Below are 21,143 nucleotides of genomic sequence, written 5' to 3'. Positions count from 1 at the left end.
ACAGCATGTGTCAGGGAGGAGCAGATCACCTGTAGGGCCAGAGCTGGGTTTGTGTTCATTCATTCCCTCAGCAAGGTTTGCGGGGTATTCCCAGTGAGCGGGCCCTCTGTCCTAACGGTATAGGCACACAGATGCACTTAGGACTCATACGCGCTGTGGGCATAGCAGGAGGGAGCTGTGATAGCTAAGCCCCCGTTGCGGGGTGGCGGGCAGGAGCGACTGCTCCCAGGAAGACAAGGGCCCCCCACGGCACCGTATAGCCGTGAAGGCGTGAGACCGCCCTCCTCCCCTGGACTCTGGGGAACCAGCTTAAATTTTTGGCAGGTGAATGACTTCATCAGAGCTGGGTTTTGTTGTTGTTGTGTTCTTAAGAATACTCATCTTGCAGCAGGGAACACGAGGAGGGAGGAAGGAGATGGCTGGAGGGGAGAGGCCCCCAAAATTGAAATGAGTGACAAGGGGCCAGCTCAACCGGCAGCTGGACAATCAGATCAGCTCTGCTGGGGGTGGGGGGGGACAGGAGCGGGGCTCAGAGCCAGTCCTGAGGGTTCAGCCCTGGGTGTCCAGGGGAAAGAGGGCACAGCAGAAAACGGAGACAGCCAGCACTGGTTCCGGGAGAAACGAGTCCTATTAGAAATCTGTTTACAAGCAGAACCTAAGAGATGACCCCCCAGGAACCGCCACGTGAGGCTAGAGTAACTCCAGGATCCTCTGTAGTTCCTTGCATGAAATATGGAAAGAGGAAGAAGTCCTGAGCCTGCGGTGACAATGCTCCAGCCTCGTAGGAAATGGGACCCATCACGCGGTGCCCCGGGAGCCACGTGGCCATGCCTCGGGCTCACCAGCTTCCAGGTTCTGCGAGGTGGAACCCCCCAGAGACAGGACCCCAGGGCGGGCTGTGTCATTTGAGGAGGAGCCGGAGAGGGGAAGAAGCCCTGTGATCAACAATCGGTGCAATGAAATGGCATTAACATCCAATTAAAAGGATTACAGTCATTTTTAATCATGACTTATTGTTCGGCACTCCCAAACGAAGGGTTTTCAGTGGTTGGTAAATCAAATGGTAATTGATTCTATTTGGGTGGAGGCTTTTGACAGAAAGCCTTTTTGTCCCCAATTTGCATTCATTTCGAGGCACCCACTGTCTGAAACGTACCGATGGCCTAATGGGCATGGTTTTGTTTTAATGGAATGTGGTAGAAGGCTTAGAGTTGGCTCAGTGCCCTCAGGAAGGAGGGACACCGTACTGCCCATTGCAAAATTAATGAAGGCAGCTTAGGCCTTTGCTAAACTCGGCTTTCAGGATGGACCCTTCTGTCCCTATATCTGTGGATCCTCAGAGGGACCCCAGAAAATAGGTAGGACTGGTGTCTTTAGGTCCCTTTCCGCTGGGCCTGCACTGAAGGGTCACATGACCCCAATTTCTGCTCAGCACTGTTGCCAGAGCTAGAGTCCGGATCTCCCCGCCACCTGCCCTTCTCTCCACGCGGGGAGCGGGGATTTTCCCAGTGCCCCTGACCAGTCTGACTGGGGGAGTCCCTCGAAGAATAAGCATCAGATTACATCTCACGAGGTCACAAAGCAGGGGAGGGTGGTGTTGGGTTTCTTAAATCACCCAAGTACGACAAGAACATAACTCTGATTGTAAAAGATTTCGAAGAGTCAGAAACCTAAGAGTTAATAAAAGGAGCGCTGCTCTTGACCGTTCACAGGAATCCTTGTCGGGTTTTGTGGGTCTTTCCAGATGGTATTCCGGGAGTCCGTACACATACCAATATACCGTGGCAGGGAAAGTTTCTACCGAAAAGGGATCATACTCTTTGCCTTGCTCAAGAGTCTGATTTTTAAATATTTCCTGGAGATACCTTCCATGTCAACATAGGGATCTACCTCATTTTTTTCAACTGCTTTATAGAATTTCAGAATGCAGATGAACCATAGTGTATGCTTCTGTTGATGTGTATTTAGATTTCTTAATTTTTTTTTTCACTGCTTAAAAAATGAGGCAGTGGATGTTCTTGCCTGTATCTCTTTGTTCACAAGTGTTAGAGTTTCTCCAGGACTGAAAACTAAATGTGGAATCACTGAGGTGAAAGTTAATGAGGCAGGCCACGATGTCCCCTAGAGAGACGGTACCAATCCATCCTCCCATTCCCCCACTCCTTCCCCCACACTGGATGGCTTTTGCCAATTTTGTCAAGTCACTGGATGACTTTTGCCAGTTTGATGGGGGGCAAAAAATTCATTGTTTTAATTTCCATTTTCTGGATGATAGCCACCTTGTGCTGATTTTCCTGTTTGTTGACTTTTTTTTCATTACCACGATGTGCTGGTCCATACTCTGTCCATTTTGTATTGGGTTGTTTGTTCTTTTCCTATTAACATATTCTTTATTCTCAATAATAACTATTTAATATCTCTTGCCAATATTTTTCTCCCAACCTGTCACTTACCTTTTAACTTTACTTTTTCAATACAAAAAAAAAAAAAAATGCTTAACTTTTTAATGAAATCAATCTATAAATCTCATAATCATGACTCCTAGATTTGGTGCCTTATATCCATGCCCCCAAAATTGTAGGAATATTTCCTTTATTTTCCTCTAATACTTTTAGATTTTATTTCTTCAGTCTGACAAAAGTAATTTCTCTGTAATCTGTGTGTGTGTGTGTGTGTGTGTGTGCGCGTGTGTGTGCGCACGCGCTGAAGTTCTCACTGTTTTTCCTGATGTTTAGTGAAGTGTCCCAGTACTGTTCAGTATTCTGTTCTGGCCGTTCTCAAACTTTTTGGTCTCAGGACTCTTTTTCACTCTTAAAAATTATTGAGGACCCAAAGAGCTGTTGTTTATATAGATTATATTCATTTCTAGAGGTCACATTAAAACTATGGCTGAGAAATTTTTAAAACACAAAATGCACCAGCACTCATCCTAGTCTTGATGAGAGTGAGGACATGAGTCTTGCATCCTGCAGCCTCCAGAGGAAACCCCGAAAGAGAAAAGAGCATCAAGACTGGTAAATAATGTTTTGGCATCAGTAGGAAAATAGTCCTCACCTGGGGGTTTCCCTGAAAGGATCTTGGGGACCCTAAGGGTGGCACGGGCCACACTTTGAGGACCACTAATGTATTCTTTCACCAGCGGTTTGAAGTGCCTTCTGCACCCCCACATGCCCGCAGGTCTCTCTCGGACTCTGGGCTGGTGCTGTTTGCACCTCGTTTTGTTTACTGAAAGTCTCCTCCCATCCCCCAACCCGCAGTTGTTTTCTTTTCAAGTTTTCTTACCCGTTCTTGCACATTTTCTCTTCCTGATGAGTTTTAGAGTCAGTTCGTCTGATTCCTCTTTTAAAATTCCACTTGGAATTTTGACGGGAATTACAGTGACTTCACAGATTAGTTTGGGAGAATGTGCACCTTTACTTCCCGGTATTAAAGAATGTAGGACAGAAGGATTTCAGAGACTGAAAGATGATGGTCACATGAGCACGAAGGGTCTCCGTGACTTCCCAAAGTGCCTGTCACGTGAATCACTGGGACGTGAAGAGTCCCCACCCCAGACACAGCGATGGCGCTCGGGTGACGGGGGCATGAGCTGTATGTTCCCATCTCTAAGGATTATCAGGACATCCAATGGATGAGGAAAATATGCTGACAAATTCCTGAACCTAAATATCTGCAAGCATTAAATGCTGACGGAGACCCTGAATCTAGAGAAGAAAGGGAAATACCACTCATATCCGCTCTTCCATTGAAACTCTTCCTGTAAGGGTGCACTCTGATTTTACTGTAATTTTTAAGAGAGAAAAAGAAGAGATTACTAAGAACATTCGTTTCTTAACATTTTAAACATCAGAACCCAGGACAGAGACCTGAAGCAGATTAAAATTCGTGAGGTCTCTGGCTGCAGAGAAGAGCCCCTGAACACCATATGCCGCCCAGAGCCTCGTAACGCTCAGTGCTCCGGAAGGAGAGGGCCCCAGGCAGAGCCTGGACTTGGCATTCCCCAGCCATTCTGTATTCCAGGGCATTTGGGTTAGTGAGGAAACGCACATGAAATACAGACTTGTTAAACTATTACCTGGATTTGGTGCTTGGCAGAAAATACCATCGCCAGCCTGACGGTTGGAGAACGGAAAGATGGCTGGTGACATACTAAGAAACACAAAGACTGTGAGACTGATGGGTCAGGTTCCGTATCGCAGCGGACCTTGCTGCGGTGGCAGCCAGTCCTGTGACATGCCATCGTATGGGGCCTTGGGAAGGGTTCTTTCTGTCCTAGAAGTCTAGAGACCAAGTTCTAGTTCTGTTCTATCGTGAACTGCTGTGTGAACTTTTAAAAGTGGCTTGACCCCTCTGGGCCTCAGCTTCCTACCTGTAAAATTAAGGGATTAAAATAAATCAGGACCTCTTAACTTGAGGTCCATGGGCTCTGTGGAGAGGTGTCAGGGGAGTTTCCAAAACTCCTGAAATTATAAGGAAAAAAAGTGTGTGTGCCTATTTTTCTGAGAAAAGAGTGGGGACCCAGAAAGATTAAAAATCTTTGGTTCCATGGTCTCTCACCTTTTGTGATTCTCCAAATACTGAGATGCCCTCACCATGCTGTCCAACACTCTGCCTGTATGTCTGCAAGGGACTCTCGCCTTGCTTACCTCTCATGGGCAGACAGAGCCGTGCTCCCTTAGAGCAGGGAGTGAATGCCTCCCCACCTCCCCTGTCCTCAGTGCAAAGGGCTGGCTGCACAGAAAGGTACAGAGCAGGTACTCCCGGGATGGCGCAGAAACCCAATGGAGAGGTGTCTACCCACTAGCATTTTTCAGGCTTTTGCATTCCCACAGTCATCTAGTGAGTACCTCAACGTGCAACATCTTGGGCTAGGAGCTACAGGGAATTGAATGCACATCCCCCCCGCCCCCGCCGGCCACATAAGGGGCTCCCTGTCTTACTGTCTTACTGGGGGCCGGAGGGAGACAAAGACTGGCTGTGGTAACTTTTATCATTTGGAACCATCTCTGAGGCAGTAAACATCCAACTCTTATTAAATGGCTCTCAGTGGAATTGGCATGCTTTTTCCTCATTTCCCCTTTTAAAAAGCTCAGTAAATAGGTTTTGATACATTTAAGAGAAATTTTTTTTTTTAAGATTTTACTTAATTATTCATGAGAGACAGAGGAAGAGGGAGAAGCAGGCTCCCGGTGGATCAGGGAGCCTGATGCGGAACTCGATCCCAGGACCCCGGGATCACAACCTGAGCCGAAGGCAGACGTTTAACGACTGAGCCACCCAGGTACCCAAGAGAAATTTATATTGATCTTATTATGGCATAGTTCAACATCTGGCTATTGAGTCAGTGAGAAGATGTGTTCAAATATTTGTCCCCCTGCCTGAGAGTGAAGTTGAAGGGGAGTGTTCTACTCAAGCTGCCGTAGGGTCACAAATCCGTGACTAGGAGCACCCCCGTCTCCCCCAGCAGGATGTGGTCAGCCTAGAGCCACTTGGTCCTCAGCAGGAATAGGAAAGGAACCAGCCCATGGCTTTTCTGTTTTACTGGCCCAGCCACACTTCCAGGGGTCCATCCCCAGCTCTGCTATTTTTCAAGCAAAATACTGAACTGCTCTCTGCCTCAGTTTCCCTATTGGGTAATTGGGAATCCCACTTCTCACCAGGTCACTGAGGATCAAGCGAGTTAATCCATGTGAGGCCTCCAGAGTACCACCTGACGCATAGCCTGAAACACCAACCACGAGTTGTTATGAATGATGATGATCACTCCTTAAGACACACGGTGGGGGGCGTCCGCCGTGAGGGACAAGTGCAAGGGGGCTGTGTCTTGCATCCTGCCTTGTATTCATGTCATTTTGACCCGGCTGTGAGCTAAGCATGCAACTGCAGTCTGCTGTTTATAAAACGTCTCTAAATCTCATAAGATATCAATACAGAAAACTGCAAGTTTAGTTTTGGAGCTGTAAGCCTTTAAAGTTCCATGTCCACTGGCAACAAGCCCCCTTTGAGGGGTGATCATTTTAAGTGGCGTTGCAAAAGGGGCAGCAACCAGGACATGGGTAGCAGCCCCTTTAAATGCTGGGATCCTGCCCCACTTCGGCACACCGGTTTTTAGATGGTTCATGCTTTAGCATTTGTGTGTATTCTGACATCACCATTGTTCTACCCGGATGGCAAACTTTTGGCGACACCTAAATATTCCTGAGATAGAAGTTCGGCTCTTCAGCAAATAAGTCCTTTGCTTTCCTTCTTTCTTCTCTTTTCTACCCTGACCATTTCTTGTTTCCGTTCCATGTGTCCCCTCCTCCCTGACCTTTCTAGCTCTTGTCTTTACCTTCCAGCTGTGTAAGTTTATTGCCAGTGTCACCTGCCTTAATGCAACCCACTTTTCCCACTGCTTACCTCCATCATTTTCCCTGGACTCCACTTCACCTCTGCCTTCAAACCCCACGCGGTTTGCTTCCCCAGTCTGTCCCGGGAGGGGGGCGGGGGTGGTCGGAGGCGAGGCGGGGCATCTGTGAGCCGTCACCTGTGAGAAGGCAGCTGAGAAATGAGACCATCTTTGCTACACGGGCCGCCACCCGTGTGTCCCCAGGTGCACCTGAAGCCTCCCCTCATCACCACTTGCCCCATCCGGACAACCCTGGGAGAAAGGAAAGGGGGTTCCCAGGCTGGTGGCAGCCCTGGGACGGGGTCTGCTTCTCTGCGTCTCTCTCTTAACCCCCACAGATCCTCCCTACAATGTCCGTACTTACCTGCTTTTCCAAAATACTGCCTTAGTTTTCCCCTTCTCAAGCTACTCCTCCCTTTCGTCCGCCTCCTGCCTGCCTCCATAAGGAATGGACAGGGCTTGCTGGGAGCGCCGTATGTTGGCATCTCGAAGACTCTGGGTGCTCTGGGCTATTTTCGTCTGGGCTAGCCGGCAGGAGAGCATTCATCTCCTCTTCAGATGTCCGTCTAGTGTCAGGGTGGTGCTTTTCTGAGTTCTTGCAGTTTCTAGAAGTTTAAACCTTAGAAGAGTAAAGCATTTTTCTACTTCTCCAAGAGCAGAGCCAGTGGTTTATGCTGATGTTGAAAGTCAGTCAACGGGCAGGAGCCCATTCATTTCTCCTATTTTGTATGCCACCCCACATGCCCGGACGATGATATTTGTTAATAATGACGTGGCAGATTATGACACTGCGCTGAATACTGTACTCATTTCTCTGGCCTAAAGACGAATTATATCCAATCCTGAAAAAAAAAAATCAATGGTGATGTATTACACCATGATCTATGGCTTCTATCCTTGGGAGCATTAAGAAAGCATGGGAATTTGTTTTCTCCAGCCTGTAACTTATCGATGGGGGATGCATGGTGTATATTTAAACTCCCAGACCTATGATGGATATTTTTTTTCTCTGCGTAACATCTATATCTTGTAAATAGAATTTTATAAACATTTGTGGAACAGAAAAATTCTCTAGTCCTTTCAAATTGCCACACTCTGGGTTGATTTATCTCATCTGTTGAAGAATACCACACTCTCTCCTCTGGTTATAGCACATCTTGTGGAACTCTGGACTCCCCGTCACTCAATGTCTGGTGAGCATCCACATTTCCTAGTTACCCATCGACTAGCTGAAAATAGCCTTAGTTGTCAGGGTGGGCTAAGGGGCTAGAAAAAATTCCCCTTAAGTAAAAATACCCCTCACCCTGATGCCACTCTGAGAAATGGTCCTCTTCAGAAGCCCATTCATAGGGAGGGGGCAGGCGGCCACCACTGGGTGAAGGGACCATGAGGGAGAGAGAAAGCATGAAGGGAAGGCCTGCCCAGGCTTACAGGTGCTGGTGCCCATCCCTGCGCACGACTGTCAACTATTGTTTTGTGACAGTTTCCTCACACCCTCGACACCAGGGGAGAGACCTGTTGATACAACAGTTCACGGAGCCCACCAATGGTTCACTGAGCATGAAGGAGGAGAGGCTGGAGGAGAGAGGGGCGCCGTGCTGGCCCTGGAGGATCCCCCTCTGACTAGGGACGACCCTGACGTGAAGCGAGACAGACTCAGAGGCCTGAGGGAGTGTCTGTGGGTGTTTCCTGTCCAAACCTCACGTCATCCCAGCCCCTCAGGCATCCTGAGAGCTCCCCCTGCCTTCCCTGTTCTGCTCCTTGACTCCAGGCCACCGTGCTGGAGGCCGTGGTGTGCTTCTTCTCCGTCTGGTCTATCGTCGGCCTCTCGGGTTTCCACACATACCTGATCAGCTCCAACCAGACGACGAACGAAGACGTAAGTTCCTGGCGGGCCAGGGTGGTGGCTATGGGCGCCTGTGTCCAGAGGTGGAGGGGGAAGGGAGACAAGAGCTTGGGGGCCAAGGCCTTCCGCACATCCCATTCCAGATGTGAGCCCCTGGGAGCCAAGAATGTGCCGTGGGAGCATCTTCAGACGTTGGCCTCCGTGATTCCCAGTTGGGGATCTCTGAATTGTCTTACTTTCTGAGCACGTCAGTCAGATACTGAGGTCAGCTAAGTGACACCCAATTCCAGAGGGAGGAGATTATCTTCTCTTCCTTTTCAGTAATTTTGTGAGTAACCTGTCGCACGTCCCCTGAAGAGAGACCGTGGCCGGCTGACATCTTGGGGTGAACGAATGAATCCACCTCTCATGTTTAACACCTCCGTTTCATTTTTGGAGGAGACCGCCCCGACCCAGAGTTTTACTTTTTGTCCAGGATTACCTGTCTATATTTAATGTGGCCAGAGAGGAGGTATAAAAACAGGAATCATAATGTTGGAAATGTTCCTCATCGACCTGGTCCTCTTTGCTCTGAATATGTAGATTCTGACAAAAGTCTCTGTCAGTACGGCAATTAAATGTCTCAGATTCAGTCAGATTGCCTTAAAGGCTTGATGAGACACATGAGTTAAGAGAACTTATATTTGGTAACTGTGGATATTTGAATCTGTGAAATTATTTTGGCGACATTGTGAGGCCAAATGCAGACAGGCTGTAAGTTGGTGGTTGGGGGAGCCATGTGAACTCTCAGCCACCGTTCATTTAATTACTGTTGAGCACGCCAACTGGGAGTCTGAAACAAACCTCCACGGGCTTGTATGAGTTGACCTTCTGGAACCATGTAATAGAAACAAGAGATTATTTTCCCCAAAGAATGTTACTTTCTAATCTGACCTGCCCTTTGGGGATATTTCCAAGTTTGGGGTAAATACCAGTTTTCCTGGAGAAAGTGTCTCAGTTTCTCCTGGTGAAGAAGTGAGTAAAGATGATTTGCATTCTTTGTGGGCTTCTCACGCTCCCATTCACCTAAACGATGGCTTTGGTGTTATTGATTCTCTTTTTCTTTCAGATTAAAGGATCTTGGTCAAATAAAAGAGGCAAAGAAAATTACAATCCCTACAGCTACGGGAATATCTTCACAAATTGCTGTGTTGCCCTGTGTGGGCCCATCTCTCCGAGGTGAGATTTGGAAAGTGTCATGCTCTTTATCAGACCTCGGGAAAGCCAACAACTTAGCTGTGGCAGCACAACCCTCGTGAGGTAGAGACCCGGCCACAAAACCCACTGTGAGATTTGATCACACCCTCTGGATGACCACAGGGCCAGTGGTCGGCTTTGTGCCGTGGAGACGCGGCCCCGGTGCAGTAGAGATCTGGCTCTGTTTATGGTGCTGTTCCTGCCATCTTTTTGGTTCTTTCACCGAATTTGTGTCAAGGATGAGAAAAATCTCCTAAGGATTGAAATAGGGAAACTGAGGCACGTGACTCCCATTAATTATTGAGTCATCTTTAGCCTCGGTGATGAACAGAGAGCTGTGGTTAACTTGGTAGGGGGCTGGGACGCAATGTAGGAAGCAATTAGGAAACCTGTAGAAATGGGTGCTAAGAGCGGAGTTATATAGAATATACATGCTAAAATAGTTCAGGTGGAGAGATCAGCACGGGCTGAAGCAGTCCAGGCTGTGTGGATGGTAACGCGACAGCATGTGGTGGCAGAGTCGCGGACACTCATGAACAGTGTTAGATCTGCTCTAAGTGCTTTATATGTATCAGCTTTTAAAGATTTCATTTATTTAGAGAGAGAGAGGGAGTGTGTGTGCACCCAAGCAGGGGGAGGGGCAGAGGGAGAGAGAATCTCAAGCAAACTCTGCACTGAGCGTGGAGCCCGATGTGGGGCTCGATCTCACAACCCTGAGATCGCGACCTGAGCTAAAATCAAGAGTCAGCCGCTCGACCAACTGAGCCATCCAGGCATCCCTATATGAATCAGCTTTTAAAACCTCGCTCTGTACCTAAGAGGTAGGTACCATTAGACCCCATTTTGTGGATGAGGAAGCTGGCACAGAGAGGTTCCATAACTTTTAGGGGCCCAGAAAACCCCTCAGGAAATGCTTGGTTTTTTACAACTTGGCTTTGTTTCCTCCTACCATGTATTTACTTGTGGATCATGGGGTCAGGCCATGAAGTCCAGGCTAGGGGCCTCAGAGGAGCATAAGAGGACAATGGAACAGGCCTCCTTCCCCAAGTCTAAAATGCACAGCTGAATCCAGGAAAGGAATTGAGGAGTCACACATTTTGAACAAATCTCTTTTCTTGTTCCCCATTCTTCGATTTGCATTTGGCGCTGCTTTGTATTGTTTCTATATCAAATCTTGTCACAGTCAAACTTATGGCTTCCACGACTGGATAAAATTTCCTGCTGTGGCTGAGTTGGGGCAGTATTCTTTCCAGAACCCAAGTCCCTGTGGATGGGGCATTTCTCGAGGACGGCCCCCCCCTCGGAACCCCGTGAACCACTCCCGGGTTTGTGCAGGGAACATGGGCTGCTGGGCTCTCCCGCTGTGCCCACAGGCTCCTGGAGCTAGCCCTGGGCAGAAATGACAGGGGGATAGTGCTTGTCTTTGCTTCTGCCTCCTGTCGCCTTCTGTGCCCCTTCTCTCTCTGCCCTACCTCACCCACCCCGGTGCCCCTAAGAGGGCCAGAACCTTCCACGGGCATCCCAGCCAAGCCTGTGCAACAGGGACTAAGAACCACGAGCATGCCCCGAATCGTGTGCCTGAGTTGCCTCTAAAATGTTCTGAAATGGTGTGACGATGTGCTCATCAGAGCGTCTTCCTGTTTCCCTCTGAGAGCTATGAACCATGAGGGCAAAGACCCACATTTGGTTCCCTGCAGGGTCCCTGGGGCCGTGCTTGGCAGCAGGGTAGGAATGGCCAGGTTTGGGGGAGGAGGTCCTCCTACGAGTCTAGCAGAGGGAATGGAAAATTGGAAAGAGAAAGTCCCAAGGTGTGATCAGGGTCAGGCTCTGTGGGCTGGTGCTAAAGGTCAACCTGTCACTGACAGATTGAATAGAACGGCAAGTCTACACAAAGAGTGGCTGTGAGAGAGGGCGGGGTGCAGTTTCCATGGGACACGCAGGAGGGCTTCCCAGAAGAGGGGGCCTAAGTTGTCGTCTATTGTAACGATGAGTAGGAACTGGGGGAAGGAATCTGGGGGAGGACACACGGGAGCAGCATGTGCAACGGCCCTGAGGTGAAAGGAGAGTGTGGCCTGTCAGGGGCGGAGCTGAAGGAGCTCGGGTTAGGAGTGAGGGGACCACGGACGGCAAGGCAAGAGGTGAGGCGAGGGCAGTGCGTCCAGATTAGAGGGGCTCCCAGGCCGTCGTGAGGACGGAAGGGAGACTCGGGAGAGCGTGTTGCAGTCTCGGCTGTGTGGCCGGTCCACGGAACAAGCTGAACACAGAGGACGAAAGCTGAGAAGGAGTTTATTTTGTCCTCCCTTCTGTCCTTTCAGACTCTTTGGATGACCTCGTTTTTTGTCTTTGTGTTTGTTTTGCTCCTGAATGAAATCCGCTGCAAGCCCCTTAATTTCTCCTGTCACCTAAAAACAGAACAAAACAAAGGACTCAGGGCACTTTCATGTCCTTGAGCATCGTGTCATTTCCGTCAGTAGGGACCCGGGAGTTCGCTGAAAGGCAACACTCTCCACCCCTTCAGCTGTAGCCACCTTAGGATTTCAGCACATCTTTTGGGAAGACGCAGTTCCACCCGCACTGCACACTGGCTCTGTCCCAGGGGACTTGCGAGGTTCCCGTCTGCCGTGGGCTGCAGATGAGCGCTCGCCCACCCTTCTTTGCTCTTCTGTGCCCTCGCAGGAGGTCACACACTTGGTGTGAGCTGCACGGTGCTCCCGCACTCCCTTTTGGAAGATGGAGGTTCTTGTCAACTATTGGTTTTTCTAAACCTCCGGGAATCCAACCAAAACTGGAAGCAGAGAGTCCCATTGTCACAAGTATTTTTTCACGCCTTGTTACCGTGTCGTCTGGAGACCTGCAGGTACTAGTTGGGAAAATTCCTGTCTCCTGAGAGCCAAACTGACAAGGAGGAGGGCGGCCTCAGGACACCAGCAGTCCCTCAGGAGGAGGGGACATGTGCGGGCACCTGGATGCACCTGCGGCATCTCGCCAAGGCTGCGGGGCGTGCGGCCGAGCCCCACACGGTGGGGGCCACACCAGGAGCACCCACTCGTAAGCTGAACCTCCCCCTTGCCCTTTGCAGTCCTGCCCTTAGACTCGAGGTCAACACCGAGCCTTCGCTCGGGGAGGAAAAAAGGCAGCTCTTTTGATGGCAACGTAAAGCCTTCCCCTACCTTCTATCTGGGCCACAGCAGCCCCACAGCCACGGGGCACAGAAGAGATGGCCTTATTATTCATTAATGATGCCATTAGTCTGCAAACTTGCCTGTGGGAGACAGGGACCCACTTCTATTCATTCAGCCACCAAGCTTCTTCTCAGCTCCCAGTGGGCATCCGCTGTGGAGCTCGATGATTAGGAAGACCTGGTTCTTGCCCTCCTGAAGCTTACACTCCTCGACAGATGCAAATATGGAAGTGGGTGATGCCAACATGATGTGACCAACAGGGTGCTCCGAGGGGACAGCGGAGAGGCCCGGTCCGGGGCGGGGGGGGGGGGAGTCGGGGGGAGGGGCAAGTGCTTTGGGGGAAGAAAAGATGAAGACTGCCCTCTGGAGCCGGCAGGCTGCTAGACAGAGGGGACTGTAGATAAAATCACGGCGACACCAGGCAGAAAGTGGTACGCGCCACTAGAGGTTTCACGTGCAGGGCCGGGAGAATCCAGAGAAGGGGCAAGAGCAAGGGCTGGGGGCTTTGGAAGCTGCCCGTGAAGAATGGACAGTGGAATGGAAGGGAGAGTGACTGGGGCGAGACAAACCCGAGCTGGAGCGAAATGCAGGGATGGGCCAACACGGAGCGCGAACGGGCTGGGGCTGGGGCTTGGGCTTCTGCTGCGTGCCGCGCAGGCGCGAGCAGGTACCACGGGCTTCTGGAAGGAATGGACCCGGGAGCGCTGTGCTTGTAGTAAGAAGGCATGGGCTGAGGCTGGGGCGGGAAGTGGGGACAAATGATAAGAGGCTCCGGAGTGTTGGCGGGTGATGGAGCGCCCCCAGAGCAGGGCAAGCAAGCGGGGAGACCTTATGAGGACTGGGCGTTAGGCGGAGGGCCCCTGGCCATGCCGGGTGTGGTTGCGGGGGCTGGGGGACCGGGTGGGAGACCATGGGAGTCCGCAGCAGGTGGCAGGGAGGGAACAGGGGCTACAGGCATTTTTTTAAAGGGAAGGGTGATGGAATTTGGTCCCTAGCTGTACGTGAAGGTAAGTCAGGGTGTAGCCCCAGGTGCCGGCAGTGGGGCCCCACATAGAAAGAGGGAGCCCCAAATGGAAATTAAAATAGGGTTGATGGTGTTTTTGGCTTTTCGTTCACTCTCTTCCAACGTATTGCTTTGTTTTCTCTGGCAGCCTCATTGACAGAAGAGGGTACATCCAGCCTGACACGCCACAGCCAGCCGCACCCTCCGACGGGATTGCGGCATACGGGGCCACGCAGTCCCAGAGCGACATGGTAGGAGCGCCTGCCGCAGGGGCCAGAGCTCCCTGCAAAGGCTTCCCTTCCGCTTCTGTGTCACTAACCCAGTAACACACCAAGCACACCTAGAAACCTGCCCGGGACACCCATCAACTGAAAGGCTCACGCGAGGGAAAGGAAGCGTGAAAGAAGGCTGTGCCCAACAAAGGATTAGGGCCGTTGAGTGGTTGGTGTGTTCCTGGTCGCGTAAGGGAAGTACACATGCAAAAGGTCTTCCAGAGACAGGTCATGGCACCTTGTGATGGAAAGCCCACTTGCACAGAACCAGGGTGCTGTCTGGGGGATGAGACACAGCTGCTGGCAACAGGGCTGGCTGGCCGGAGAGCCCCTTTCGGTGCCTTTGCCTCTCTCCATGCCGACCTCCCCCAGCCCTCTGGAAGGGTGCAGTGGGTGGCCAGTTCTCCCCACTCTCAGCCCAAACCTTAGATCAGCCATGCATAACTCAATGCACATAATCAGATGAGGTGTTCTTCATTCAGAGCCCAAACTGAGCAAGTCTCTCCAAAGAGGGCTCACAGGTGTCCTGCGAGGCATGGAATGTGGACAGGCTTTGTTTCCAGTCTGCAGGTGGGAGGCTTGGGGCCAGGGGGGGAGCCCCTCCATGGGTACCTGAAAGCACAGTCAGGCCTGGCCCTGACCACCAGTCCCTTAAAAATCCTTAGGTGTCTGGAAGACAGTGGCTTCACTTTATCTGGAACAGATTTCCCTAAAGAAGTTCCATGTTTCAGAAAGGGACCCAGTCTGCGGCCCCCCCTTTGGAGGAGCTTTTTGTTCTTTGTAGACTGGAATCATCTGCAACAGAGTTTCCATAACAAGCAGGTCAAAGACCTGCCTTTTGGGGTAGACTGGGAAAATGTCAGCCTCCTGGACGCTTTGTTTTCTGCTTATGAAGAACTAACTGCAGGGTGAAAGCCAACGGTCTCAAGACAGTCTCTGTAAGCGCTCAGGGCTAAGGGAAAGCACTTCGTCCCCGTGACCCTGTGGCCATGTTAACAGCCCTGAGATTGGGCTCTGGCCCCCAGCAGAAGCTTGCTGGCGGTTGGTTGTTGCTAGTGGTGGTGTCTAGTTTGTGTTGTGGTGCTTTGCTTTGCTGATAAAGCATCTCCTTTAAAGGCAAGTACATGCAGGTCATGGTCCTGGCCACTCCACTCTGTAAGTGGTCACAGGACGTCTTGTTCTGTCTGCATTCACCCACACAAATGACCCTTAAGGGTCATCGTCTTATTTTTCAGAGGAGGAAAATGAGGACAGAGAGAGTAAGGAGAGAGGCCCACAGGAAAGGAGATTACATGTATTTGGCGCCAACTGTGTTCAAAGCACTTGATGAGCAGAATCTTGTTTAATCCAAACCAACAATGGCAAATGGTCATGCTTGTCTCTTGCTTTTTTTTTTTTTTTTTTTTTTTTTAAAGCTAGGAGAGGTGGATCATCTGCCCAAGGGCACATAGCCACGAATTTGTGGGTCCAAAACCAGTCTGATGGGTAACGCCCGTGTTCACTTCGTATACTGCCTCCTTTATGTGGACGGGCACTAAAGACAACGATACCCACGTTTAGGAGTCTTTCTCAGCTATCGGCAGGTGCACAATAAATGTCCCGTAAGGACAAAATTCCTGTAAGGAATCCTGACCACGGCAGCCACTGATAACTCCTGTGATGTGTGTTCGTGTTTTCCCACATTGCATGTATCACCTCTCACTCATTCAGTGACTCTCCCTGAGGCCCTACTGTGTGTTGAGGACCTGACTCGGCGGTAGGGATGCAAGGTCTGTGGAGTGCAGTCGCTCTGTCCTCAAGGAGGTCACGCTCGGGGACAGGACACAGACATGAAGGATGTAGTAGGAACCCTCACGAGAAGATACCACTGATGGCAGTGGTCCTTATCAAAATGAAAGAACTTACGTGAGTTTTACCCCGTGACTCCCATGGTACTGAGCCCACCATGCTCTGCACTTTCTCTAGATTTAAGAAGTAAACAAGGCCCCCTTCAAGGTGTTGACACTGTTAGGCCTGTTTATGATAAGATGGGATGAGAGCATAAGTTATTAATTCCACAAACATTTATTGAGCACCTACTGTGGCCTCTATGATAGTCAGAGAGGGCAGATTTAACAAAGGAGACCAGGGAGGTCATTTCGCTCCCTACGGTTAATCAGAGTCATCAAAATTGCTTTTGTGCCTCTGGGGTCCAGTCCATCTAGACCTGCACAGTGACCCCAGTTAAGGCCATACCCCCGAGGGCACTGGCCTGGCAGGAATGGTTAGGGTGCCACTGCCTCTTCCCATGGGAAGGCCACCTCCCAAGTAACCAGTGACCCTGAAGGCGCTGGTCTGTAGTGCCATAAGGATTGTTTGAAGAGGACATTTCTGAGATGAAGAAGCTTGTAACGGTGAAGCAGTGCCATCGCTAAGCCCTTGTCATTCAGTCCAGCATATGGATCCTTTCTAAGGCATCAGTTTGTCTCCAGCTTGGACTCTTAGGTCAGGAAGCATGAAAATATTTTTAAAAACCTCAGGCTCCTTGCCCTCCTGTTCTTCCTTCCCTCTGGAGATGAACTGCACACATTAAGCGCTAGTCAGATCAGGGGCTCGGGAAGAGCTCTGACCTATAATGGAGCCTCCTCAGGCCCAACCCAGATCTTCCTTATTCTCCTCTCCAAGAGGGGATGGGGATTAATTGTGCAAAGAGCCAGGCTTCTGCCACTTACTAGATGAGTGACCTTGGCAAACTGCGTAACCTTCTGCCTCAATGTTTTCATCCATAAAATGGGAACATTGATATCTTTACCTTGTAGGGTTTCTATGGAGATTAAGTGAGTTAATGCATGTTAAGCACTTAAAACCTTGTCTAGCCCACAAGGTAAGTATTATTTAAGTATTAGCTATATTATTATTATTATTATTATTATTATTATTATTATCATCATCTCCCCGATGTCCATCGTGACAAGATCAGCCAGGTCAGTTGCATCCACGCTGAGCAACTGGACAACAATGGACCTGACTCGGGTGAGGGAAAGAGCCTCAGTGGGAAGCAGAGAGTGAGAGCTCCAGTCCTGGCTCCCACCAGTTATCTCCCTGACGATTAGCAAGTCACTCTGCTTCTGTGGTCCTCAGTTTTCCCCACCTGCAAAATGGGAGCTGGGACGAATTTGTCTCTAAAGTCGCATCTAGCTGGAAGCTCTTTGTGAGTCTCTGATCTTTGTAGCTTGACAGGTCAGAAGAGCAGAGGTCTGGGCTTCATACCAAAACTTCCCCTTCTTATTTGTCTCATACTTCTCAAATTTCTAGGATAAATCCTACTTAGCCGTGATGTATAATCCCTTTTATATGTTGCTGGATTTGGTTTGCTTGTGTTTTGTTGAGGATTTTTATATCTATATCCATAAAAGATTTTAGTCCGCAGTTTCCTTTTCTTGTTTTGTCTGGTCTTGGGATCAGGGTAATATTGGACTCATAGACTGAGTTGAAAAGCGTTTCTTCCTCTTCTGTTTTTTTGGAAGAATTTACGAAGAGCTGGGATTAATTCTTTTTAAAAGATCTGGTAGAATTCACCAGTGAAGCCATCTGGTCCTGAGCTTTTCTTCGTGGGTAGCTTTTTGATTATGAATTCACTCACTACTTTTTACAGGTCTATTCAGATTTTCCCCTTCTTCTTGAGTCAGTTTTAACAGTACATGTCTTTCTAGGAAATTTCTTTTACAAAGTTATCTAATTTGTTGCCCTTGTCTCTTTGGTCATACATCAGTATTGTTTTATTATGGAAATAGATGAAAGGAGGAAAAGTTAAGGACTGGAAAAGTAAAAACAAATAGAAAATGAGAGGAATCTGTAGAAGTGAAGGGAGAGGGCCGCAGTAGCCCAGGACCATGGTGAGAGAGAAGGAACACAGGTGGAGTGAGCCTGGAGCCGGGAAAGTGGTGCCTTAGGTTCTCACATGCTGTGAAATGCATGTACCTCCCCCAGCGTGGGCTGCAGGTCCTGCTCTGAGTAATGTTAGGACCAGGAGAAATAATGCAAGCAGTTTCCAGGAATTGCCAAAATACAGAAAAAAGGAGATGAAATATTTCAAGACTGACGATAAACTAATTCCTTGAGGCAAATTGTAACATGCCTTTCATTTGACTTGCTTCATCCACCCCAACCAAGACCACCACAAACTGAGCCAACAGATCAGGACCAGCAGTGCTTGGCCAGAAGGAAGCCCAATCCCTGCAGGTTTTCTAGTGTCTGAGGCAGCAGTGGCCACCCAGGCCCTTACCTTCTGCTCTTTAGGACATGTGCATCATCACTAAGAGCAATTTGTCCACAAGCAATCCACCATCTTCCTTTCTATTTATTTATATCACTTATTAGATATAATTAGGGCTCATGATCAGTAAAAGCATTCTTGTGTCCCAGTCCCCAATTAGACAGATGTGAAAACTGGCTTTAAATCCTTTAAAATTGAATTTAAATCACAAGGTGATTAAAAAAAAAGGTGAATTTCAGGCAGTTCTAAAAGTGGAACCAAGTTTAATACAGAATTATACTGTGGTCAGGTGGGTTTCTGCTGGGGTTTATCACTCTTTGCAATCATCAGAGTGTGGACAGTATTGATACTGTTACTGCAAGGATCATCTCATTTAATCCCCACAACAACCTGCAAGGTATTCCCATTTTACAAAGCATGAAACTGAGGCTTTAGAATAATGACTGGCTTGCTCAAAGTCACACAGCTAGTGGGTTCAAGGCCTGGTTGTTTTCCACTAATTCAACTTCAAAAGCCCTCAAACTGGTGTCAGCTGAACCTCTTCAGATCTTGCCCTTACATCTGGCAGCTGAACTTTACTATAATCCAGTGGGCCTCAGCCTTGGATGAACATTAGGATCACAGTACTGATATCCTGAGCCCAGATAAGTCAGAATCCCCAGGAGGTGGTCCAAGCATTGGCATTATAATGATCCTGGAGGTGATTTTAATCATCAGCCAGCGTTGAAAACCATCACGATAGCCTTCAAATTCTCTTGAATTCTCCAAACATTTGGGTTAAAGGAATGATTCTTGAGCCATATTTTGTTTTGACACAAAGAAAGTTTTTCTCGAAAAACCTTGGGTCAATTGGGCTCAACTAAGACATGATCTGTTCAGAGAATATTCAGATTCAGGTGTATGGAGGATTTCAACAGGATGTGCTAGCAAACGAGAGGCCGGGGAGTTGTGGAACTCCAAACAGAAGTACCTGGGTTTCAGGCAAAGCTTTCTGAAGGAGATGGTATCTGAGCCAAATATTAAGAGATTAGTTACAATGCATTAGCCACCCAGAGGTGGGAGAGATGCTCCAAGCAGATCACGGACAGAGGCACGGGCAGATGTGGGGTGGACCTGCGTGCCTGTGCAGGAGCAGGAGGATTGAGTTACCAGGCTGTGGGTTGCAAAGCAGGTGTTAGAGGGAGCTAAGGCAGGAGAGGAGAGTGTGAAGAGCCTTGGGTGCCTTATAGTCAATGTGGATTCCTATTCATGGTAGGGAGCCATTGCAGAGACTCAGTTCAGTGAGCAATACCATCAGATTTTCTTGGGGTGAATGGAGCCCGGGAGGTTATGTGGGGTGCAGAGGGAGGCATGTTAAATGGAGACAGGGGAAACAGAAGAAGACCCTGACAGTAGGCCTAGTTGCAGTAGGGCTGGCCGGGACAGCCGAGATGGGTTCAGAGAAGAGGCAGCGACAGTTAGAGGCTTGGAGATGGAGTCTCTGTGGAGGTCTGGGGACAAGGAGCCAGGGATGCCCCCGCCTTTCAGCTTGGTGACAAGGTGGGCATAAAAGTCACCAAAGGAAACACAGGAGGAGGGTTAGGGGGAAGCTGATGGTGGCATTTGGATGTCCATAGATAGCTGGGGGTGGTGGGGAGGTGCCCTGCCCGTAGCTAGAAAAGCTTACAGACAGTTTGCCTCCCCGTGCTTACAAAGGAATGATGTGGCTTGTAGAAATTCACTTTGAAATAGTAGAAGATGTGAGTCAGTTTTATCAGTTGTCCTAGAAGTAACAGCCAATCGGGCATTTTTATAAAAAACTGTGAGTTGCTCATGTTGTCATCTAGTAACCCGATTTTGTCTCTCATGCCAGAAGATTCTTTTTTTGAAAATCCACATTTATTGTCTTTTCCTGACTTTCTCTCCATCCACCCCTGTCAACTCTGCCCTCACCAAGTCAAATCAAGCCTCTTGATCGAATTGGACACTAATGAGGATGATAGAATAAAGCCGAAAGATAATGAAGGGGAAGGCTTTGCAAATGGACAGCTTTCAGTACTCAGTGCAGCAGGGAAATGTAGAGCTTGGTGTGACATCACAGCCCCCGGGCTTGCATTCGCCAGTCCTGACGCTGGGGGCTGGGACACTGTGGGCAAGTCCCTTAATCCCAAGAGCCTCCAATTCCTAAACTGTGAAGAGAAGTAGGGGAGAGTGGTGATCAGCTCCCTGGATGGTGGTTGGAACTGACTGAGGCCCTGCCGGGATTCCCATCCTCCCAGCCCCAGCGGATAACACGGCCTGGTGCATGGGAGGTGCTCATTAGACGGTGGACTGAGTGTGTGTGAACGTTCCCCGCTCCCGGCCTTGCCCGGGGGGGGTTTTGCACAAATATTGGTTTGTTCCTGTTCATTCCTCCACCTCACTCCATCCTCCCTCCAGTTTTGTCACATCTGCGAAAGGCTCCACCATGAATACGAAACTAGGAACCAGAGGGACGGAGTTCTCTTCGGTGCAGGGACGGCCTTGGTAGGATCAAATTAATCCATGGGCTGAGAGACCAGAGGGCATGGCTAGTCTACCCGCTGGACACCGTAAGCACAGTGCCTGTGTGTTTTTCCAGGAACTATGAAAATTTTTAAGACCTGAAAACAAATTAGGAGCTCTAAAATATGAAAACTACAAAATTAATACATGTTTAAAGTCTACAGGACGCCTGACTATGTCAACTTCATTGTTAATTTTATTAAATTTGGCATTCATGGAAATTTTATTACACTTCAGAAGTGATCGGTATATTTGGTTTTTCTCACTTTATGAGAATTCCCAAGCAACATATGATTACATAGAAATCATTACCAATTCTAAAATAAGTGAGTTGCCCATAAGTAAATCTAAAAATGAACTGACTTGAAGCCCCACACACTCTCTGCCTCCCTGTGCTGCTTTGGTTATGAGAAACTCAGGTTTCAACTCAGTTTACAG

General features: G+C 49.1%; 1 protein-coding gene across 3 annotated transcripts in view; it reads left to right on the top strand.

Moving 5' to 3' along the window:
- Positions 1-21,143, top strand: part of ZDHHC14 (zinc finger DHHC-type palmitoyltransferase 14) — a 266,206-nt gene that overhangs the window by 237,134 nt on the left and 7,929 nt on the right. For all 3 annotated transcript variants that reach the window (XM_027603530.2, XM_027603528.2, XM_027603529.2), the window contains 3 exons: positions 8,165-8,267; positions 9,343-9,452; positions 13,804-13,906. In XM_027603530.2, coding sequence (XP_027459331.1) covers positions 8,165-8,267; positions 9,343-9,452; positions 13,804-13,906 — 316 coding nt within the window. The remainder of the gene's footprint in view (positions 1-8,164; positions 8,268-9,342; positions 9,453-13,803; positions 13,907-21,143) is intronic.

Source organism: Zalophus californianus, chromosome 7 (assembly GCF_009762305.2).
Source record: "Zalophus californianus isolate mZalCal1 chromosome 7, mZalCal1.pri.v2, whole genome shotgun sequence".
Lineage (NCBI taxonomy): Eukaryota > Metazoa > Chordata > Mammalia > Carnivora > Otariidae > Zalophus > Zalophus californianus.
The sequence above is the reverse complement of the archived record's forward strand: the minus strand, read 5'-3'. Positions and strand labels throughout refer to the sequence as shown.